The sequence below is a fragment of the Rhinolophus hipposideros genome (genome assembly GCF_964194185.1).
Source record: "Rhinolophus hipposideros genome assembly, chromosome: 18".
Taxonomy (NCBI): Eukaryota; Metazoa; Chordata; class Mammalia; order Chiroptera; family Rhinolophidae; genus Rhinolophus; species Rhinolophus hipposideros.
This window is the reverse complement of record NC_138064.1, coordinates 18,439,172-18,463,996: the sequence shown is the minus strand read 5'-3', so window position 1 is coordinate 18,463,996 and position 24,825 is coordinate 18,439,172. Positions and strand designations below refer to the sequence as shown.

General features: G+C 36.9%; 1 protein-coding gene across 1 annotated transcript in view; it reads left to right on the top strand.

The window, feature by feature from the left end:
- The window catches only part of DNAH11 (dynein axonemal heavy chain 11), a 287,853-nt gene that overhangs the window by 4,622 nt on the left and 258,406 nt on the right, over positions 1 to 24,825 (top strand). The window contains exons 2-7 of the mRNA XM_081079668.1: positions 9,256 to 9,452; positions 9,944 to 10,133; positions 10,910 to 11,009; positions 13,999 to 14,210; positions 20,748 to 20,981; positions 22,223 to 22,390. Coding sequence (XP_080935794.1) covers positions 9,322 to 9,452; positions 9,944 to 10,133; positions 10,910 to 11,009; positions 13,999 to 14,210; positions 20,748 to 20,981; positions 22,223 to 22,390 — 1,035 coding nt within the window. The 5' untranslated portion in view covers positions 9,256 to 9,321. The remainder of the gene's footprint in view (positions 1 to 9,255; positions 9,453 to 9,943; positions 10,134 to 10,909; positions 11,010 to 13,998; positions 14,211 to 20,747; positions 20,982 to 22,222; positions 22,391 to 24,825) is intronic.

Below are 24,825 nucleotides of genomic sequence, written 5' to 3'. Positions count from 1 at the left end.
CATTAACAAGAAAAACATTGAGTGCAATGATTGGTGAATTGGTGACTCAGTTGAGGCATAAGGGAGAGACTGTTACTGATGTACTAACTGGATAGAAAAGTGTTGAGGGAATTTTCTAGTGTTGGGTTCTTAAATGGGAGAGGGTAAGGAAAGGGGGATAGACCCAGTGTTTGAATTGAAGGTGGGGAAAGTCATTTGTGACTTCAGATTTTTTTTTTTTCATTTAAAAGATTTCACTTACTGTATATTCAGTGCTGAATAGATTTTGGAATCCGACTCAGATATACAAGGATTAACAGTAATTCATGCTGATGTGCTGCGGCCTCTCACACGTCTCTCTTCCAGCTTTGATCTCTCTCTGAATGCTGAGATTAGACATCCCTCTTCGTTCTGGACATGGCCACTTGATGTGTAATGGACATCTCAAATCTATCATGTCCAAAACTAAACTCCCGATCTGCCCCTAGACGTTGTGTGTCCCCATATGTTATTATTAGTAACTGTGTTATGTAATTATATTTAGCAACAGTATTTAAAATGTCACGTAGTTATTTCTTTAATTGTGTATTATATTGATCCAGATCCTGATAGAAACAATAACTGTGAAAGCTTATCAAGTCAGAAAGGAAGGATGATTTGGTTTGTGTAGTCAGTGTCTGGGCCATATCTTTGGACATCGCAATTCAAGAAGTCTGGGAGAGCCCAGGCTTCTGTGTTTTGTAAGTGTTTCTCGGATAATAGTCTCTACTGATTTGAGAAGCACTGTAAAAAGAAACTCCCCAGTTTAAAAAAGATTAAAAGAAAGAAGGTAAGAGTACCACAGCAAAGGTACCATAACTCTTTTATCTATAGTTGTACACTCTTTGTAAACACGTTCAAATTATTTTGATTCACAGAGAAAGTTTGGGATTTTCTTTTTCTTTCCTTTCTCTTTCTTTCTTTTTTTCTTCCTTTCCTCTCCTCTCCTCTCCTCTCCTCTCCTCTCCTCTCCTCTCCTCTCCTCTCCTCTCCTCTCCTCTCCTCTCCTCCCCTCCCCTCCCCTCCCCTCCCCTCCCCTCCCCTCCCCTCCCCTCCCCTTCCCTTCCTTTTCCCTTCTCTTCCCTTCCCTTCCCTTTCCTTCTTTCTTTCTGGTTTTCTTTTTCTTTCCTTCCTTCCTTCCTTTCATAATCCAAGCATTTATTTATTTTTTTAAACTTTTTTATTTTTCAGTTACAATTGATATTCAATATTATATTAATTTCAGGTATACAACATAGTATTAGACATTTATATAACTTACAAAGTGATCTTCCCAATAAGTCTGGTACCAATTTACCCATATGACACCACAGTTATTTCAATGTTTTTGACTGTATTCTCTATGCTGTACTTTACATCCCCGTGACTGTTTTGTAACTGCCAATTTTTATTTTTAATCCCTTCACCTTTTTCACCCTGTCCCCCAACTCCCATCCCACCTGGCAAACATCAATTTGTTCTCTGTATCTATGAGTCTGTTTCTGTTTTGTTTGTTCACTGATTTTGTTTTTATTGTTCATTGTTATTTGTTGAGTTTTTTATTGATAGCCATTCTGACAGATGTGAGGTGATATCTCATTGGGTTTTAATTTGCATTTCTCTGATGATTAGTGATTAGTTGAGCATCGTTTCATGTCTATTGGCCATCTATAAGTTCTCTGTGAAGAAAATATCTATTCAGGTCCTCTGCCCCCGCCTTTTTAAATTTTTATTTATTTTCAGTATGTTTTTCCAGGATCCATCAGCTCCAAGTCAAGTAGTTGTTTCAATCTAGTTGTGGAGGGTGCAGCTCACAGTGCCCCATGCGGGGATTGAACCGGCTCATGGTGTTACGAGCATCATGCACTAATCAACTGAACTAACCAATCACCCTGCCTCTGCCCATTTTTAAATTGGATTGTTTGTCTTTTTGGTGTTAAGTTGCAGGTGTTCCTTATATATTTTATATATTAACCCCTTATTGTATGTATCATTGGCGAATATCTTCTCCCATTTAGTAGGTTGTCTTTTTGTTTTATTGATGGTTTTCTTTGCTACGCAAAAACTTTTTAGTTTGATATAGCCACATTTGTTTATTTTGTCTTTTATTTCTCTTGCCCAAGGAGACATATCTAAAAATATCACTAAGAACAATGTCAGCGTTTGCTGCCTATGTTTTCTTCTAGAGGTTTTATGGTTTCAGGTCTTACATTTAACTCTTTAATCAATTTTGAGTTTATTCTTGTATATGGTGTAAGAAAGTGGTCTAGTTTCATTTTTTTGTGTGTGTATCTGTCCAGTTTTCCCAACACCATTTATTGAGGAGACTGTCTTTACCCTGTTGTATATTCTTGCCTCCTCTGTCATAGAGTAATTGACCATATAGGTGAGGGTTTATTTCTTGGCTCTCTTTTTTGTTTCATTGATCTATGTCTCTGTTTTTCCGCCAGTGCCATGCTATTTTGATTATTATAGGCTTGTGGTATAATTTGATATCAGATAGCATGATACCTCTAACTTGGTACTTCTTTCTCAAGATTGCTGTGACTATTCGGGGTCTTTTGTGGTTCTATAGGAGTATTTGTTCTAGTTCTGTGAAAAATGCCATTAGTATTTTGATAGGGGTTGCATTGAATTTTTAGATTGCTTTGGGTAATATGAACATTTTAACTGTGCTAATTATTTGTATCCTTGGGCATGGTATATGCTTGTATTTATTTGTATCTTGTTCAGTTTCTTTCTTCAATGTCTTACAATTTGGGGGGTATAGGGTTTTTTTTTTTTTTACCTCCTATGTTAAATTTATTCCTAAGTATTTTATTTTTGATGCAATTGTAAATGAGATTGCTATCTTAATTTTTCCTTCTGATAGTTTTTTATTGGTGTGTAAATATGCAACTGATTTCTGAATATTAATGTTGTATCCTGCTCCATTACTGAATTCATTTATCAGTTCAAATAGGGTTTTGTTTTTTGTTTGTTTTCTTTTTTGGTGGACTGACTCTGGGATTTTCTATAGTATGATGTAGTATCATGTCACCTGCAAATAATGATAGTTTTACTTCTTCCCAATTTGGATGTCTTTTATTTATTTTTTTTGTCTGATTGCTATGGCTAGTATTTCCAATACTATGTTGAATAAAAGTGGTGAAAGTGGACATCCTTGTCTTTTTCCTGATCTTAAAGAAAATGCTTTTAGCTTTTCCCCATTGAGTATGACGTTAGCTGTGGGTTTGTCATATATGACCTTTATTATGTTGAAATATGTTCCCTCTATTACTGCTTTGCTAAGAGTTTTTATCATAAATGGGTGTTGGATTTTGCCAAAGACTTTTTCTGCATTTGTTGCTATGATCATATGATTTTATCTTTCATTTTGTTTATGTGGGGTTATCACATTCATTGATTTGTGGTTGTTGAACCAACCTTGCATCCCAGGAATAAATCCCGCTTGCTCATGGTACATGATCTTTTTACTGTATTGCTGAATTCAGTTTGCTATTTTGTTGAGGATTTTTGCACCTATGTTCATCAGGCATATGGCCTATAATTTTCTTTCTTTCTCACCTGTGAAGCTATCTGGTCCAGGACTTTTATTTGTTGGAAGTTTTTTGATTACTGATTCGATTTCATTAGTAATAATCAATCTGTTCAGATTCTTCTGTTTTCTTCTTGATTTAATCTTGGAAGATTGTATTTTTCTAGGAATTTATCATTGTCTTCCACATTGTCCAATTTGTTGGCGTATAATTGTTCATAGTATTTTCTTATCATCTTTTTATTCCTGTGGTGTCAGTTCTTACTTCTCTTTTATTTCTGATTTTATTTATTTGGGTCCTCTCTCTTTTTTTCTTGATTAATCTGGTTAAAGGTTTATTAGTTTTGTTTATCTTTTCAAAGAACCAGCTCTTGGTTTCATCTTTTGTATTTTTTTTAGACTCTATTTTGTTTATTTCCACTCTGATCTTTATTATTTCCTTCCTTCTACTCACTTTGAGCTTTGTTTGCTGTTCTTTTTCTAGTTCCTTTAGGTGTAAGTAAGATTAGATTGTTTATTTGAGATTTTTCTTGTTTCTTGAGGTAGGCTTGTATTGCTATGAATTTCCCTCTTAGGACTGCTTTCACTGTGTCTCATAGATTTTGGATCATTGTGTTATTGTTTTCATTTGTCTTTTGATTTCTTCCTTGACCTCACTGTTAACCCATTTGTTGTTTAGTAGCATGTTATTTAATCTCCATGTGTTTGTGCGTTTTTCAGTTTTTTTCTTGTAATTGATTTCTAGTTTCATACCATTGTGGTTGGAGAAGATGCTTTATATGACAGTCTTTTTAAATTTATTGAGACTTGTTTTGTGGCATAACATGTAGTCTATCTTGGGAAATGTTCTGTGTGCACTTGGGAAGAATGTATATTCTTCTGCTTTATAGTTATTACAATATTATTGACTATATTTCCTATGCTATACTTTACATCCCCATGACTACTTTGTAATTACTAATTTGCACATCTTAATCCCTTCCCCTTTTTCACATTCATTGATTTGTGGTTGTTGAACCAACCTTGCATCCCAGGAATGTTGTTCTCTCCAACACCCCTCCCACCTGGCAACCATCAAAATGTTATCTGTATCTATGAGTTTTTTTTCTGTTTTGTTATTTTGTTTTTCAGATTCCACATATAAGTGAAGTCCTATGGTATTTGTCTTTGTCTACCTCATTTCACTTAGCAAAATACCTTTAGGCCTATCCATGTTGTTGCAGATGGCAAGATTTCATTTTTTTTTTGTGGCCGAGCAATATTCCATTGTATGTATGTACCTCTTTATCTATTTGTCTATCAATGGACACTTAGGTTGCTTCCATATCTTGGCTATTTTAAATAAGGCTGCAGTTAACATATGGATGCAAATATCTTTTCAAAGTAGTGTTTTGGGTATCTTCAGATAAATACTCAGAAGTGGAATTGCTGGGTGCTTCTTTCTCTCTTGGTATAGCCTTTGTTTTAAAGACTATTTTATCTGATATAAGTTTTGCTACTCCAGGTTTTTTTTGTTTTCATGAAATATCTTTTTCCATCCCTTTACTTTAGTCTCTCTGTGTCTTTTGATCTGAAATGGGTCTTCTGTAGGCAGCATACACATGGTTCTTGTTTTCTTATCCATTCAGCCACCCTGTGTCTTTTGGTTGGAACATTTAATCTACCTACATGTAGTGTAATTATTGATAGGTGTATAGGTAGTTATTGCTATTTTATTATTTATATTTTTGACCTTTTTTTCTTCTTCTTCTTCTTCTTAATGAAGTCCCTTCAACATTTCTTGTAATACTGGTTTGGTGATGATGAACTCCTTTAGCTTTTTCTTATCTGGGAAGCACTTTTTCTTTCTTTCTAATTTATAGACTTGCTGGGTAGAGTAATCTTAGATGTACTACACTTGATCTTAGCCAAAAGGCCGAGAAGCGATTAATCTTAGATGTAGGTCATTGCTTTTCATCACTTTGAATATTTCATGCCAATTCTGTTGGTTTGCAGAGTTTCTGTTGAGAAATCAGCTGACAGTCTTATGGGAGCTCTCTTGTAGGTAATTAACTGCTTTAGTTTTGCTGCTTTTAAAATTCTGTTTGTCTTTAACCTTTGGCATTTTAATTATGATGTGTCTTGATGTGGGCCTCTTTGGGTTCATCTTGTTTGGGATTCTGCACTTCCTGGACCTATATGTCTATTTCCTTTGCCAGGTTAGGGACGTTTTTCATCATTGTTTCTTCAGATAAGTTTTCAATCCCTTGCTTTCTCTCTTCTTCCTGGTACTCCTATGATGCAAACGTTGTTACACTTGATGTTGTCCCAGAAGCCCCTTATACTATCATTTTAAATAAATTTTTTTCTGTTCTAATTGAGTATTTTCTGCTACCTTATCTTCCAAATCACTGACTTGATCCTCTGCTTCATCTAATCTAATGTTAATTACATGTAATATATTATTTATTTTAGTTATTGTATTCATTTCAGACTGGTTCTTTTTTTATCATTTCTGTTTGTGTAAGTTCGCACTATAATCATCTATTCTTCCCCTAAGTTCATTGAGTATCCTTATAATCAGTATTTTGACTTCTGTACCTGATAGATTGTTTGCCTCCATTTTGTTTAGTTATTTTTCTGGGTTTTTGTCCTGCTCATTTATTTGGGCTATGTTTCTTTGTGTCCTCATTTTGGCTGTCTCACTGTGTTGTTTCTACATATTAGGTAGATCTGCTACATCTCCCAGTCTTGGCAGGGTGGCCTTGTGTAGTAGGTGTCATGTGGGGCCAGTGGTGCAATCTTCCTTGTCCCCTAAGGCATATCCCTTGTGTGGGTTGTGTGTGCCTGTCTATTGTATTTGAGGTTTGATTGTTGTTGGCACATTAGTGGGTGGGATCGACCCTCAGTTGGACTGGCTGTGAGCACTAGCGTTGACTACAGCAGATGAGCTGTTTTGTGGGTGCTGACCCCAAGGAGTATAATTTGTTGTAGCAGGGCTCTGGTGCCTGCTGAGTCCATCTTTTGGTTGTGTTGTTTGTGGAGCTAATTGGTTAGTGCTCTGTGGTCTGAAGCCCACCACTGTGTGTGTGGGTTCTGGGGCCTCTTGGGAGGGGCTCTGTTGTAGGCCGTGGTCATCTGCTGTCTGTACCCATCAAGAAGCAACCTGATAGGAGATACAAAATTGTCTGTGGTTGGTATCTGCCTGTGCTCAGCTTGGAAGTTGCCTGGGAGAGGCTGTGCTGCAAATTGAGGTTGGCTGCTAGTAATGCCAGTCTGGGTGCTGCTTCGCAAGAAGTAAGGGCAAGCAGAGGCCAGCCACTGCTTGTTTGACATTTGTGGACCTTTCAGAGATTTTAGGGAAGTCCACAGCCTGGGTCAAGGCCACCTGCTTGTAAGGAACCGCTGCTGAAAGAGTTTTAGGTCTGTGCACAAGTTGTGTGGGGCGAGTTTGATGGAAACTCAGATTTGGCACCCAGTATGCCTGCAGGCGAGTTTGGAGGAGAGCTCAACAGAAGAATAATGGTGCCTGTCAGCACTTTAATCCAAGAGAGAGCTGCCCCTCCAGCCCCTGCCCTGAGGCCATACACTTCCGTTCCTCCCTGTATGCCCCTGGCACTTTTTAAACTGCTGCCCCAGCATTGGACTTCAGAGCAAGTGAGCTCATCAGAGAGTAAGACTGTGCACAAGCCCTTTAAGAGGAATGCCTGGGACTGCAGCAGCCCTCCATCTCACCTGGATAGAATCTCTGCTGACTTCTACAGCCAGATGTTGTGGGGACTCCTCTTTCTGGCACTGATGGTCCAGGCTTGGGAGCCCAGTGTAGGTGGGACCTCTTGCTCCTCATTGGAGACCTTCTGCTGGGATATCCCTCCCAATTCTCAACCACTAACATCTTTTATGTTTCTGCCCTTCCTACCAGTCTCCTTGGGGCTTCCTCTTTCTATCCTTAGTTATGCGAGTTCTATTCAGCCAGTCTTTAGGTGATTCTTAAGGGTGCTTGTCATATAATTTAGTTGTTATTTTGATGTGGTCAGGGGAGGAGGCAATCACAGCATTTACCTACACCGTGATCTTATAGGTTTTTCTTATAAATTGCAAAAACTAGACAAAAAAATTCCCAACTAAATCAAAACAAAACCCCCAATTAGTTGAATTACTTTGTATATAGTTTAACTAGATTTATTATCATTAAAAAGCACATCCCAGGTCTGCTTGTTTTAAATGATGTTTATAGAGATACTCTAGCTGTGCAGAGCATGTGGCATGTAGTTTTATCCATAGCTTATGACACAGATATTTAATTTTAAAGGAAGTTGGCCTCGTCACAGAATAGTAAATAGAGTACAAGTTTGAAAAAGTACCCAGTAAATTAGAAATATTGAATAACCAGAATTTCCCTCACACCTTTTTTATAGAAAAAGCTGTTGATATCAAGGATTTAATATAGAAAGCAGTTTTCCAGTTGGTCACAGCATGTCCAGCCCAACAAGCCTTACTTCTTCAGTCTGGTTTCCAAAGCTCTTCATGACCATACTGTCTTTCTTGTAGCTATTCATTTTAGAGTTCTGGCTCTAATGTCAGGCAGGCCAGACTAGCACTTTGCCAGCAGCCCTACTTCTGGAGCCCTCAGATTTTCCTATATCAGTGTTCAGTTTTCTAGAATGCCTGCCCTGACCTTTCATATCTTAAAGATTTCAACCAAGCAGTAACTTTCCTGGCAAGTCTCACCTAAACCAGGTGTTTCTACTGTGATTTCATATTCCATCCTGAACGTGCCTCTAATTATGGCAGTTCTTACATGGAGGGACCTAAACCACTAAGCTCAAGGAAGGCAGAGACTGTTTCTTACTAATTCATCTCTGTATTCCTAGCTTGACATGTAGGAACAATGTAATAATAAAACAGTCTTTGGAAAGGCGTGTTCCAACACTATTAGAAAACCAAAGTGAATTTTCAGTTTGTTTTTAACTATAGTATAGGATTGTGTTGTCAAAATAAACTTTTAAAAGGTGGGATAACTTTTCTGAGCATTTTCTAATGAATAGAAATTATGCAATATAATGCTGGTAAACTGGACAGATTATATCAGAAAAATGAAAAATATTTAAAATTGGTAGATATTGGAAAGGGGTGGGAAAGCAAGAAGAGGCAATTTCAATTTAACTCAACAAACTCTTATCAATTACTTAATATATACTGGGCTCTGAGAATAAAAAAATTTTGAGGGTTTTCACATGTACCCAATTTAATGGTGGAAGGAGTCCCAAAAAGGCCCATATGAGTAAATAAACATCTTTCTGATTATCAAACTTTAATCCACTGGGATACCACTCAGAGCTTGAGAAGATTAATTTACTCTTTCCTCCATGTGATTCAAAAATATTTTTTTCATTAATATGCCTGTCAATGTGCTCAGTTTGCATTAAGAAAGCAGTTTACTTACTTGACATGATTTTGCTTATTTCATACAGTGTTTGAGTTACTGAAAACCTCCACAAATGTTTGATAAATCAGTAAATGAACAAGCAGTAAATTATTTCCTCTTTGAAAGAATTTGTCTCATTGATTGAGTCTAAATGGGTCACTGATTTTTGTCGTCTTTGTAGATTTGATATCATAAGAGTGTATTTATGAAATTGAGTGGTTTTGTTTCCAATTTTGTGTGACGGGAAAGTCTTTGAAGGACCACATTGTCTGTAAATTAATTTAACTGCTTTTAAAAATGTTTCTCTTTCTAGATTTTAGTGCCAATTCTTTCAAATAGGAGCAACCATAAATCCTGGTCCTGTTTTATTTCACAAGACATGGAACGTCACATAGAAGTGATGAAAACTAAAATACATGTTTTTAGGGGTAAAATGTTGAGAAGAACTCTTCTGCCAATTCCTACTATTGCAGGAAAAATTGTCTTGGATCAGAAATATCCAGAGAGCAAGTACGTAATTGTATCGTATAAAGGATATTAAAGTGGAGAACCAGCATACCCATTTAATATCATACCCTCAGCAAGCAAACTGTTAGCAAAATAGAGAATTATTATAACTACATGTTTTTAAAATTAATGCCAAAGCACCATGTGTCTGATTTCCTTTCAAAGTATACTTTTTGAAAGCAACCTACAAAAAAAGCAAGCTGTAACAATTGCCATGATATCAACAATACTCTTTTAGTAAAATGGTTTTTGATGATATGCTAATTCTTTGTTTAACAATGTTTTTTAATGTTAGAGATATGCCAATGATAATAACAAGTTCACAACTCAATGAAGCCATAAAAATATAATATTAAATCTGATTTTGAAGTATTTATATTTAGAAAAGTAGTTCCTGGATACATAAAGTACCCCTTAAAACCTACATTTTGTCTTTATTTGGATGAAATGATTTGTTTTTGAATTATTTTATCAAATCCTTTTAATGTTTGTAGGCTAGAGCCAAATGAAAGGACAATACTCCATGCAATTGAATCAGTGGTTATTAAATGGTCATATCAAATCCAAGAAATTGTAGAAAAAGATTCAGTGCAGCCTTTGCTGAATGGTCTTTACTCAAATCCTCAAACTGAATTGGATTTCTGGACGATGAGGAGAGAGAATCTATCATGCATTTATGATCAAGTAAGTAGATAGCCCTAGAAATTGCTTGTAAATTGAATTAACAAAGACATTTATAGAACTTGGTCTCTAGAGCAGTAATTTACAATAACTCTAAAGATTTAAAATACTGCCTTTGAATGACTTAACAGTTTGCTTATTCCAAAGTGCTGTATGGTATGCACTTTAAAAACTAATGGGGATTAAAAGTAGTTTTGCCTTCTTGAGAATATTTTGACAGCATTTGAGATAATTGGAAATACTTTATGGCATAGAAAAAAGAGTGGTTCCCTAGGGAAACACTAGAGATTATAAGATTTAATTAATTTAGTCCATTCAACTGATTTGGGAAAGAATAAGGTCTTGGTTAGTGGAGAGATATAGCTTGGGGAGAGCTATCTTTGGTTCCTCTGCTGGGTACTTGGCTTACACGTTAGTCAGTTTAATGTTCTAAAAACTAAGACATTTATTCATAGGTTCACATGTCTCTCAGAGATTTACTGAAACAGAGTAAGAAATTTTATATGAAAATTTTAATATTTCACATATGTACTAATATGTAAATTGACAAACTGTTTAAAAATTCAAATTAAGAAAATTATGGATGCAAAATAAAATACAAGCTTAAGGAATAAAAAGTCACTTTAAAATTACTTTCAATTTGAAACCAAATATATCTTTGAGGGTTAAACGCCATGTATAGTGTGTGAGTGGAATATAATTTAAATATTTTATTACAGAATGTTTTTATTTAGTAATTAATCTAGCTTACATTTTTGATCTTTTTAAAAAAACTTTAGCTTCGGGCTCCAATCATCCTGAAAATGGTTAAGATCCTGAAAACTAAACAAAGCAGCTATTTCCCAACTTTGAAGGACCTTGTCATGGCTGTGAAAAATGGTAAGACTCTTGTTCTTTAGCCCGATCTCAGGGTCCCTCATGGCCTGGGCCCTGCCGGCCTGTTCAGCCTCAGCGACTTTTCTACTGTTAGCCTGTTCACGAAATGATTACATGTGGCTCTGCTAATGAGGAATTCATCTTAATCATCTGCACTTTACTCTCCAGCTCTATGAAACTATTTTTAGGGTCTTTAGTAGGTACCTACCAAAGTGACTTCAGATTGAAGTTTTGATGAGAGTGTATTATGGAGGGGAAGGACATTAGGTATTCAGCAACAGGTGAATGAAACCCTAGCACCGAGGTTTTCTAATCAACAGTGGGGTAACAATTAGTTCAGTTATTCACCAGTAGAAGCTCTAAATGTGTTTCACATCCACCACTTATTTAGCTAATAAGAAATCAAAGTCATCATCAAAGTTTTGGTGAAGATTAAACATACAGAGAGGAAGGCATGTGTGATGAATTTTGAACAGGTAATACATGCACGTTGTTAAAAACCAGAAATTATCAAAAGGTATCCAGTGAAAAGTCTTCTTGTCCTCTCACTATCTATTTGTAGCCCCACCCAGGGGTAATAACCCTCTCCAGTTTCTGGATTTCTGTGTTCATGTTTCTTTAGGCATGTTCAAGCACATATGGATATACAAGATACTGAAGTTTTAAATGATGAAATTGTAAGATAATATGGACATGTAACTTTTATTGTTTGTTTCTAATATTAGAAAAAAAATTAACGTTTTCTTATGTAACACGTGGAAGGTTAGGAAATACTTAAAATCCACTTTGAAAATGTTTTGATATCTCTTTAGGGTTTTCTCCATTGAATTCTGTTTGAAAAGAGGCCCTAAGATGAGGGGGACTATTTGGGCTGGGGGGGTCTGTCAGACCAGGTTTCCTGTCCCAGATCCACTCATTGCCTCCTCTTAAATTTGCCGAGCTTCTGGTTTTCATTGGCCAAACTGGCATAGTAACAGCCTCCTTACAGAACTATTGTGAGGCTTAGAGCGATAGCTCTCATCCTTACCACCACTGACATTTTGGGCAGGATAATTCCGTGTTGTGGGGAACCATCCTATACATTGCAGGATGTTTAGCAGCATCCCTGGCCTCTGCCCACCCCACTCCTATCCTAGTTGTCACAATCAAGAATGTCTGGAGACTAGATTTTCCAGGCTGGAATTCCCACCCGTTCTTGGGAATTTTTTTCGCTTTCCTGTTCCCGAATCCCGAGAAAAGTTGGTCGGGAAATTGGAAAAATCGGCTCCTTGAACCCAGGTGATTGGTACTTAAGTGATCGACTGTCACTTTGTGGAAATGATTCATCGTGGAGAACAGAAAACAAACAGTTTGTATCTCCAGGTTTGGGACTGGGAAAGGGAAAACAATTCCTGAGAACCAGGAAACCCTACTTGAGACATTGCCAAATGCCCCCTGGGGATGGGAGGGACCTCCTCTGGCTGAGAACCACTGGGTTGAAGATACAGTGTACAGAGTACTAGGCACATAGTAAAGTGTGCCCTCAATAAATAGAAGCTGTTCACGTTTTTTCCCGTGTTAGTATAAGATGAACATTTTCTATGGATGAAGTGTCTATAGGACCAGTCCCAGGGGTCCTCAGAGTCTTATGAGCACATGGCCTGACGATTCAGAAGAAAACACTTTCAGCAGAACAAGTGGCCCAAAGCTCAGGAAAAGATCCCCTCAAAGACTTGAGGCCCTGCGGAATCATCAGATGTGCTTATCACACTTTGAAGAGCACTGAACCTATTAGATGCAGTTATTTAATTTTATTAATATTGATAAAAACACACTAACTTCAAAACATGAGCGCACCTGGGGGACAAAAATATTAGCTTGGTGCAAAAGTAATTGTGGTTTAAAAGGTTAAAAGCAATTGCAAAAACTGCAATTACTTTTACACCAACCTAATAGTTCTGGAACCCTCTCTGTCTTCCCAGGTCTTTATTGTTAGGTAGACAGATTAATTGGTTATATGTCAAGTAGAGTAACACAGGTGGGTGTATATCTGACTCTGACAACCCAGGAAAGATTTGGCTGGTGTGCTTTAGTTTAGTTTTGTTTTTCCTAAGAGAAGTCTTTTAGGATAAGCCCTGAAAATAAGAACTTACTTTATTCCCTACCTTCATAAGTAAAGTCAATTTTCAGTTACTCAAAGGTATTTGTAGCCTTAGGAGCAAAATCGAGTCTGATGGAGATCCACTTAGGGTACATTAGAAGGGTGAATTTTAATCAAGAGGAAATTTGGATTAGATTGAGCAGTAATTAATAATAAATTATTTAAATTTTTCTCTCTATATATTATTTTTAAAAAGTATTTTTTATTCTTACCATGTTTAACAATTTTTTAAATTGAGGTAAAATTTATGTAACACAAAAACAACTATTTTAACGTGTGCAGTTGAGTGGCATTTAGTACATTCACAATGTCGTACAACCATTACCTCTATTTAGTTCCAAAGTATTTTCATTCACCCATGCTTAACAATTTCAAAAGTTACATTTTGATTTAAAATATAATAGAAAATTCCCCAGTCATTTCATGACTTACCTCAAAGGACACTGCGGAATGATTAAATTGGGCTACTCCAAGGACCTAAGAGGAATTAATATTCTGGTATTGAAGCTTGTAATCCAAACCATGAAGTGACAGCCACTTCACAGAGACATTTTGTTCCCCCAGTTTCCATGAGGTTGAGTCAATTTCTTTAGACTGTAAGGGTGTCGGCCCGCTGAATCTTCAGTCACCATTTGCCTGTGCTCTGTGAGTAACCATACCGGGACTCTCCCAAATGGTGGTTACAGACAGACAGTGCGTAAAGTCTTCCAAATCTGTCATGTCAGTGGTGGAAAAAGTGATAAAAAAAAGAAACAGACAGCATTTAAGTACAGCTATGGTATTGTTGCCTTGTTCTCTTGAACTTGTAAAGAGAAAAAGAGACACATTACCAGTGGTTTTCTTTCCCTTCAGCTCTCCAAGAAGCCCAAGATGTGGAACTTTACCTGAGGCCGCTGAGGACACACCTTCAGCGTCTCCAGGAGACAGAATTCCCACAGACCTCCATATTAATCGCCCCATTATTTCATACCATCTGTCTGATCTGGAGTCATTCGAAGTTTTATAATACCCCGGCTCGGGTTATAGTTTTATTGCAAGAGTTTTGTAATCTCTTCATTGACCAGGTATGTAGCAATAAGAAATAGGAACAGTAAGGATCATTGTCATGTGGTAGGTTTTATTTTATTAGATCAACGGAGAATAAACAAATCCAGTCTACAGTCAGAACACCATTTTTTCTTTGTTTTTTTAGAAAGGACTTTTATGGTAACAAGGGCCAAGTGACTTATAGTAAACGGAAATTAGATACAAAGGACAGGTTCTTACTAGATTTAGTTTGTTTAATATTTTACCTTCTTTCAAAGAGATTTAAGACAGTTTCTACTAAAAGGCAGACGTATGCAGTACTTTGTAGCTTTCCTTTAGGTTTCCACAGGAACACTGGTTGATGGAAGTCTTTTGGAATGTAAAGTAAGTTAAGAGCATCTGCCTGGAAAAAAATTATCCTCAAAAAATAGTAGTGGAATTGTATCTGATTCATTGTTGATGTTTGAAAGTCTCTCATTTATAATTATTTCTCTACTCTTCAGTCAACTTGCAAAATGTTAAAAAAAAAATTGGACCTCTTCCACATCCTTTCTCAGTGAATGTTCATTCTTGTGTTCATAATATCAGAATATTACATAATTGGAGAGCTAAAAGATACTTGGAGACCACATAGTGCGGTGATTTCTGGGGCGCAAGGGCAGCTTAGTCTGCTTGAGCTGCCATAATAAAATACCATAAACTGGGTGGCTTTAGTTTCAGAAATTATTTCCTCATAGTTTTGGAGTCTGGGAGCCCAGATCAACAGGCCCCCTTGGTCATGTTCTGGTAAGAGCTCTCTTCCTGCCTCGCAGATGGCTGCCTTCTCTCTGTGTCCTCACATGGTGGAAAGAGAAATCTCTCTTTTTCTTCTTATAAAGCGACAGTCCTGTCAGATTAGGGTCCCCACCCGTATGACCTCATTCAATGACCTCCTAAAGGCCCTATCTCCAGATACAGTCACATTGGTGGTTAGGGCTTCCACATAGGAATATGGGAGGACACACTTCAGTCCATAGCAGGGTCTGTGTCTGAACCACTAAAACAGTGTTTGTTAAACAAATGCCAGAGCATCAGAATCTGCATATATGGCTTAACCTTTGAGTTCTAAAGAAGGCTTCCCACCAGAATTGGTTCTCCTCCAGCTGAAACAGACTGAAGTAAAAAACAAAACTAAACCAAAAAACTGTGTACGTTTATGTGAAACTAGAAAGTCTAAGAATGCAGTGACTTCAGGAATAGCTTGTTCCAGGGGACTAGATAACCGTTTCAATGCTTCCCACCATCCTTCATTTTTCTGGTTTGTGTCTGACTTTATTGTCAGACTCTCACCACACATTAAGTAAGGTGGCTGTTGGTAGCCCCAAACATATACCCTTTACAGTAGAGGAACTTCATTGGAAAGAAGCTGTCTTCTTTTTCAGTTCTGGTTCAATGGTGCATTTTATTTCCATTCCTGAATAATCATTGTGGCCAAAGAGAGAGAGTATTTTGGAAAGGCCTGGATTTCTTGCTGGAGGAGAGTGGACAACTGTGATTGACCTAGATCACAGATCTAGTCTTAATGCTTCCCAGTGGTTTCCACATGGTGCATGTAGAAAATTAATTTTTTTGTTGATGCACAGAGCAGTAAATTGAAAGGGATTTGGAGCCCTGAAAGTCTGTTTGTAATCAAGACCAGCAGCTTGGAGCTCCTGCTACCCCGGACACCAGAATTTTGCTGTTCTTAGCAATAAAGAGAAAAATGTTGTAGGATAAACTGGTTGGGGAATTATGTCCCAACTCAGTCCCTGTTTTTATTCCAGATGAGTTAACTAAGACTGGAGAGATGATATCATTTGCTCAATTTCCCTGAGAATTTAGGGGGAAATCCAGACTAGAGAAGAGGTGTCCTGACTTGTAGTTAAGAGTTTCTGAGCTATGACATTGAGTTATTAATATGCTTATATTTTTCTCTTTGCTTCCAAAGAGGTGGGATGATATATAGAAAAGACATTGAACTCAGACCAACTTAGGTTCAAATCTAGTTGTACCACTTCAGGGAAGTTACATTACTTCTCTGAGCCTCGGTTTCCACATCTGTAAGTGCCTCGTTCACGGGCTATTGTGAGGATCAAATGAGATAACCTAAGTGGAACGTCCAATGTGGAATTTAGTAGAGACTCATAAAAGTTCCAAACTGTTGATTTACAAGCTAGTTGAAGCTCTTGGTAGGAGATTGCAGGTCCATTTCTTGCTACATTTTATTGTCTCTTCTGGCTTCATTCTATGTCTGCTTCTCTGTTGTGCAAACTGAATTTTTGCTCTGTTGTTAAGCAGGTACCATGGGTCCTAATAGTTTGAATCTCCATGTGAGAGACCATGACCCCTACTGCAGGATCAGTGACCAGAACCACCACGTCTCCCACACCCCTTTTGAGGGATCCTTATCTCATCTTGAGAATAAGCCCTCTTAGTGTACAAACCCCAGATGCCATTCACTGTTGTTGGGGGCTCCTAGGAAATCTTGGTTACTTATGAGCGTGTAAACCTATAACCCCTGACCCCTAGTCCACATCACTGGCCAAAGTTGTTAGGCTCCCAAGGAAATAATGTAGCTTTTCTTGTTCCTTAGTTACTGTTCTTGCCTTCTGTCCAAAGGTTCTGTTGACCTGATTTCCTTGATTCTTCAAAGGGACTTTGTGGTAAATCTGCCCTATCGTGTTAGGAATCAAATATCAGCAGTGAATCAATTTGCCTACCTGGGTTCCCTGAAGAGCTCAACTCCCCCCGGACAGTTATGTGCTGTCTAATTTTATTTTTATATTTATTCAACAAATATTACAGAATGCTATTGTTTGCCAGGAACTCTTATAAGCCCTTTACAGAAATTCACAAATTCAATTCATAGCAACACCGTGACAAGGGTGTTATTAGTAGGTCCATTTTACATTTAAAAAAAACACTGAAGTGCAGAGAAAATAAATAGCTTTCTCAAGGTCACCCAGCTTGTCAGTGATAGAATTCTTACTCATTATGCTACGCTTCATATATTAAAATGTTTTTATTTTTCATTGCAACATAATATGTGGTGTACTAATGATAATGATAAAATATTGTCATTGCATAAAATTTATAACTATGGAAGTAGTCCTACAGTTCTATTGCCCTAAAATTCAGTATTTTTAATTAATTTCTTTCCCCCAAACCTTAGGTATAATTATGCATGTTGTCTTGCATACAATTTTTTTTCTAGCTTCTTGGGAAGTGATTTTGTTACTCTTGGATATTTAGATTGATTCTAGCCTCTTCTATTTATAAACATGCAGAAAACAACTTAGCACAAAAAGCCTTTTTTCTTAACTTGGATAATTGGCTTAAAATAAATTCCTGATGTTGATCAAAGGGTACAGTCTCTTCATGGCTCTTGAATGATACTTAATATTTATGCATTGTTTTCTAAAAAATTGTATCAATTGCATTGCTATTATTAATGTGTAAAAAGTTTTAGTTTAACTCACCAGCATTGAGCTTACTATTTTTTTTTAATTGGGATGATTTATGAGGTAGTGATAATGTTTCTTAATTTATACTATGCATGGTTTGTGTGATTACACATCTTACACATTTTCTATAATTGTATTTCCTCATACAGCTTTCATGTACTTTGCTTCCATGAAACTCTCAGCCTTAGTGTGTTTATGAAACATTGGAACACTTGCTGTGTTATGTATCAGAAGTCATAAGCTGGGCTGTAAGCTGCATTTGGTCTGTAGACCGATGCAGTTTTCATTTTGCATAGTATATTAAAATTAAAATTGCCAGTAATTAAGTTGAATTCTCATGTAAATTCCGGCATTTCAGCCTGCACTGAGATCTCACTACACCCGCTCTGCTGTCCTTGTTGGCACAGTCAGTTGCTAGAGCTTCAGGTGTCCTTTTTTGATGGGTCACATGCTATCCAGGTGACCATGGTCTCCATCATCTGCCGTGACCGATCTGCTTCACTCGTTTTTATTGCCTGTCTGATCCTTCTAGACTTTCCGGTCATCGTCAGAAACTCTTTGTTACTTTAGAAGCAAATTGTTTCTTGTTACTGTTTTTCACAGTGACGGTTAATTTAGTCATTTAGGCCAGACACATAAAAGGTATCATCTGGCCACTTCAGAGGAGAACACACTTGAGCTTTGATGATGGGTTCTGCTTTAAAAGTTTCTCTGGTAACCTGGCTCTACTGCCTGGTCATTGTGCATCATTACCACTCTCGGCTACCCCCTCTGTCTGTTCCATAGCTGGGTACCACTGTTATGGGTATTGTCATTCGTAAGATTCTAGGTGAGGAAGCATTGAAGTCTGAGAGGTTGAGCTTGGAGAAGGGATATCTGGATTGAGCAAAAGTAAGAATCCTTAAAAGCACATGAAAACGAGGAAAGAAGAATCTGAGACAAGTATCAAGCTGACAATATCATTGATAAATTGCTTCAATGATAATTGATTAATTGGCTTATCAATAAATAAGTTGGTTAGCAGGATTTTCGTTTATAAGGCCTCTGAAGTGGAACCAGTTCATCCTAAATCCAGTGGCTTTTTGTTGGTTTGTGTTGAGACCATTGAATATGAGAGACTACAGAGAACTGCTATGGTTGGGTCTGCTCCAGAGAGCTACTGTAACAAGCAGAAAATAATTCAGAGTTTAAGAGCTAAAAGGGATCTTGAGATTCATTAAGTCACCTCTCTTCTTTTGCAGATAAGGCAAAAGAGATCCTCCGAGACAACTTAGCTGAAGTCATAAAACCAGTTGGTGGTCTCTTAATTGGATCACAGCCAGGTCTCCTGACCTTGCTGATGCATTTTTTCTTCACATATGCTGCTCCCCAGGGAAAGGGTATATAGTCTGAGTCTTGTGATCTAGGGTATTTAGTGCTATACCGTTATCTTTGGAGGTCTTACTCAACAGGGGGCTATATGACAGAAAGGGAATTGCTGTGATTGTCTCATCTGTGTGAGGGTCAGCCAAGAAGCACAAGAATGAACATAAGGATGGCTGCCCAAGGGTAGTTACTTCAGAGGGAAGTAATTAGGTCACACGGGGCTACTGAAACAAGGCAATGGAGTGGTCTTGATAGTTTTTTTGCTTCCTAACAGGACGTATTCACTATAAAGCATGCATACTTTTATCTAAAGGTATTGGAATCCCTAGCCCATACCAACGTGTAAACTGTTTTAAACTCACATTGCTAAGGGATTACTAGTAGTTCTCCTCCCTGTGCTGTGTGAAATATTAGCAGCCTTCCTGTAGAGGTTCATTTTCCATACAGCCTGAGGGAGAAATAAGAGCATAGATTAGGAATCTACACCTTGAACTTGAAGGATTCTCATCAGTAGGGTTTTTAGATACTAAATGATTTTCTTGTTACTTCACGAATTTATGGCATAGAGTCTATATTGCACATAAAACTGTAGCCATTATGAGAGAAGGAGGATAATATGTCTACATTTAGAAAAAGAATCCTTTCCTCTGCTGTGGTGAATTTAGGGGCTTTCTTCACGTTCTCCATTGAGATCTCTAAAAACTTCCTAAGCAACCACAAAATTAAAGGCACACAGTTTCGACCTATACAGCAGGTCTTTGAATAATGTCAATTCATTCACCGTTGTTTTATAAATTGACGAGGTGCCCTAGGAGCTTAACTCTTGTTTATGTCAATTAGTCTATAGTGAAACTGGTTTTGTTATATACCATTTCACTTAAAGTCACAGAATCTATCTACAATGTTAAGTGAGGACTTACTGTAATTTATATGAGGTTCAGATGCATCAGAAAGAAACAGTATACAAAATAACCTTTAGAATTTGTTGGTTCTTGAGATCCTTCAAGGAGGAAATTCTGAACGTTCATGACAAATATGGAGAGAGAAGAACTGGAAGGAACCAAGATGATGGTCCTGTGAGTTTGGCCAGTGCTACATGAATCTGAGTCTTTTTCTTTAATTCTTCTCTCCTTTCCCTTTCCTCTGTTCAAAACAAGTTCATATGGCATATATCAACTAGATTTTATGTCCTATAATGCTGTGTAAGCCTCCAGAAGAAAAGTTTGCTAACTTCAAAGAATTGCCAATTGTATACCCACCAATATCAGCTCTTTCTCGTCTTTGCAAGTGACCTTATGCAGCCAAGTAAGGTGATCATATCTGTAAAATCCATGGTCTGATATTTTTCCTCCTGGCTTATGTATTTCTTTGTATGAAAAGTGTACAGAATATCTGCTGGCAGGAATATCCATGCAAATTCTGATTACACAGTTGTCGTATCAGTGAAGCTTAGCAAGAATTTAGTTATTGCTGGAATGTATGAATTCAGAAATTTTAGTCTTCTGTAGATTATTCTAATGTATGCAGGTATGTCTCTGAAACCCAAGTGCCTGAATTTCTACAATTTGTACTTCCTATCTCACAGCATTCCTGGCTCAATTCAGGACATTGTCATTTAAAAATTATTCATTGAAAAATTTTTTTAAATAAAAAGGTTCATTGAAACAGATATTTTCAGTAAAAAATTATTAAACATATTTTTTATTGTTTCCTTTCATTAAATCCTAGGCAACAGCTTACCTTTCACCTGGAGACCTTCTGAAAGGAGAAATTGAAGACTCCCTGGAAAGGGTGCAGGTGGCCATTAACATCTTAAAGACTTTCAAAAGTTCTTTTTTCAACTGTAGAAAAGGATTGGCAAACTATTTTATGGAAAACAAGGAGGTGAAACTGTGGGATTTCCAATCTCATCTGGTGTTTTGGAGATTTGACAAATTTCTTGACCAGTTCATGAAAATAGAGGTATTCCTTCATTGACTTGTAATTTATTTATATCGTAGGGGAGTTCAGGAATCCTGTAGCTTTTTATGATTTGAGGAACAGTTTATTCTATTTGGGTGGGAGGTGGGAGGTCTCCTTTCTTAGTGATTCTCAGGAAGAGCTCACAAGACCAGTGCTATAAAAATAGTTTTAAAAGCTTTAGTTTGCCTTTTTTTTAAAAAAAAAACATTTTTGATTCTTTTGTCGCACTGAGTGGAGGTGAATCTTTTTATGTACCAGTGACCCTTGATTTACAACTTACTAAGCTCTTGGAAGACAATTGTAAATCAGGAAGCTGTAAACTAATCCCCCTTTTCCTCTATATGTTTAATGTCTAACATTGTCATTCCATACCTGAAAACAATATGATAATCTAAAATATCACACTATCTTTTAGTACATAAATACATATGCTATGTTATTAAAATATTAAAACCATTTATAAAACTAAAAAAGAACATGAAAATATGTGCACCGTATAAATATGTTTTAAATATCTAAAAAAATAAACCTTGAATGAATACACACTTGTACACACATTCACACACCTATTAGTACACACATTCACACACCTATTAGTACACACATTCACACACCTATTAGTATGGAGCCACTGGCTAAGATTTTTTTTTGAAAAGCGTGAACTAGTGACGCTTTATTTTCTTTGTAAAGCTCTTCCTAGCAAGTCTGGGCTTTTTTGTTGATAGAAGATTTGTTAAATTGCATTGAAAATTGGAGCTTTATGTTTTAAAAATTCTTATTATCACCTAAGCAGCCTGAATGCCTCTTAAAGTCTGAGTGCTGAATGCCTAACTACAGGCAACTTGTGTCACCCTTTCATAATAGTCTCTTAAGCTCCCTTTCAATAAGAGACAGCTGATTCACTGCAAGGTATAGGTGGCTGAAAGTATGTTTTGGACATTACCTGGGATCTGACTGATGATTAGAAGGATATAAAATTAGAGCCATGTATGTTTAACCATGGTAAGTTAGGTTTGCCTGTACTGCTAGATGATTTTTCAATAAATATGAAAATGGGAGTATGATTTTTAAAATTAGCTGTTACTTTGTTCACCAAATCATTAACATTTTTTCTGTCATGTAAGTGTCCATGAACTCATGGATTGTGAATATTTGACAATGTTATTTCTTTGAAATTTTAAAATGTTCTTTTCCTGTTCAAGATGGTGGAAAGATCTTTGCTATTCTCTGTTTTTATAAAGGATTTATTTGTCACCATATTGGAATTTGAAAAACTGGAGAGACTTGAATTTGGTGGTACCAAGGGAGCAATTTTAAATGGACAAGTCCACGAGATGAGTGAAGAATTTATGGAACTCTGTAAAATTTTTAAACAGAGCACTTACGACCCATCTGATTACAATAACATGGTAATATTGTACCTTTGCATTTTTATCTCATAGAATCCTATAATTTTAAAGTTGGAAATGACGATAAGTCACAGTGATAATAGGTACCATCCAGTCCAACCTCTCTAGGATGAAAGAGGTTAAATGACTTGCCTGACATCTCTTACTTAGTGAGAAATCAGGGACCAGAATTTAGGCTTTTGCATTTTCAGTTTAGAACTGTTTTTTTTTTAATTAAATTTATTGGGGTGACAATTGTTAGTAAATTTACATAGATTTCAGGTGTACAATTCTGTATTACATCATTTATAAATCCCATTGTGTGTTCACCACCCAGAGTCAGTTCTCCTTCCATCACCATATATTTGATCCCCCTTACCCTCATCACCCACCCCCCACCTAGAACTGTTTTTAATATAACGGTGGATGTCAGTCTGGCTTTGTTTTTTGATTATGTATATTGAAAATGAACCTTCCACATTAACTCATTTAGATCTCATAATCTGATGTCCATGTAACTTGTGTGTTTTATTTTAGCCTTTTCTTGAATCACTAGAAAAATTTTTGGTCTATTTGAACATTTAGTTTCATCCTGTTCACTATATATATATCATTAACATGTATGTTGTCCCTCATATTTTTTGTTGTTATTCTTTAGAGCTATTTATAATTTTATATTTTCAACCTCAGAAAATAGGAGGAAGCTTTCAGATTTAAGCTGTTTCTGTTTTCTGTCACTCCCAGCATGTTAGTAGCCAGGGAGTTACCTATGAGGATCCCTGCAGCTCTAGGATAAAAATAGCTTTATTTTAGTGGTTTGCCAAGAACAGAGAAGCCTGGGTTAAAAAACAAACAAACAAACAAACAAACAAACAAACAAAAACAAGGAAGATGATTTAGCTCTTGTCCTTACTGTTTTATAAGGAATGTGAATTTATTCACTATTGTGTTTATATGTGGCCTAATAATTGATTCTTTGAAATGTACACATGCAGTACGTTAGATTTGTTTAAGGACATGGTCAGCAAACTTAATCCCTCTGAACTGTAGTCAGTTTTGGAAGTGGTATTAATGGTAAGAGGACACTGCCATTGTGTGTCCCTGCTAATTTGTAGAAAAGGAGGAGGAACCTGGGACTGTGGTGTTGATAGCCTGAGCTCATACCCAGGAGCTGGTAAGATATTTGGCACTTGGTGGACATTTGGTGAATGTGGATGGAATGGACTCTTAGGGGAGCCTTAGCTTAACTCTCCTAAGCAGCCGAGCACAGGAGTGTGACCCGTGTATGCAGGATCCTCGGATGCATTCGAGTAACAGGAGAGTCTTGATTTCCTCACAATTCAAAAACCTGGCAGGTGTTCAGAGTGCCGGGGTTGGAGAATGTGGCCAGGGTTAGCTGATGTCACTGCCTTGTCAACACCAAAGGTCCTGAATTTATCCCTGTGTCTGCCCAAAGCCTGCAGAATCACAGACATGTAGGAATAGAACATTTATTTGCTCTTGACATATATGCCTGCTTGGTATTTGTATTTAGTATGTGTATTTAATATTTTGGATCCCATTTATTTTGCAAATAAAATGGGAAGGCTTAACCTCGGACTTCAGGTCTGATCTGCAGGTCTGGAGACATCAGTGACCTCTCCTTGAAGTTACCATTCATCCTGTCTGATTATCTCCCCTAGAATAGAATGTAGAAGTTCCTTGACTTTGGTTATTCCTTGAAATCAAAGTACAATTAACTAAAAGTTCACTTAGTCGGTATGCTTATATTGAAGAACTTCTCCTTTTTTTTGAGTGAGTCCTGATGATCAATGTTACCTCAGAATACTGCCGTGATTATATGTTTTTTGCTTAATAAGCTGTTCATTTTGGTGCTTTTTAGTTGAGTTCGTTGTACTCTGATTTTTAAGGTGAAATTAGTTGGTAATTTTTATGAGACGCTATTTTAGCAAACTGTTTCCAACCAAGTATATTTATCCACTTGACACGTGCCCTGCCCCTCCCATTGCGCACCCTTCCCTGGTCCCCACTGAACATACGCTAGGGCTAACATAACAGTTGAGTGTATCATGATTAGCCTTCTTGCACTTTTGTACAGAAATGGTTTAAATATTTTCCAGTAAATTAAAGAAATAATTCCTGGTAATTTGCTTTTGAAAATTCTGTTGTTTCTCTCTTTTCATCAATCTCAAGCTTGTTAATTAGGCTCTGAGACTTTCCTGGTGTGACAAAAAGTCTACCAACTGTGGCCCATTTACAGAATGTGGGTTTTCTCAGGTGTATCCCTAAAATGTTTTAGGGTTTCTCAATGATTAATAGTGAATGGAAAGGTCACTTTAGGTATTTTCTTTGAGTTCTTCCTACAGGGCTTTGAGATCTGGACAATTATGGGCAGAGACTTGCTTTCTTATTTACTTTTTATTGAAATATATTTGACATGTAACATTGTGCAAATT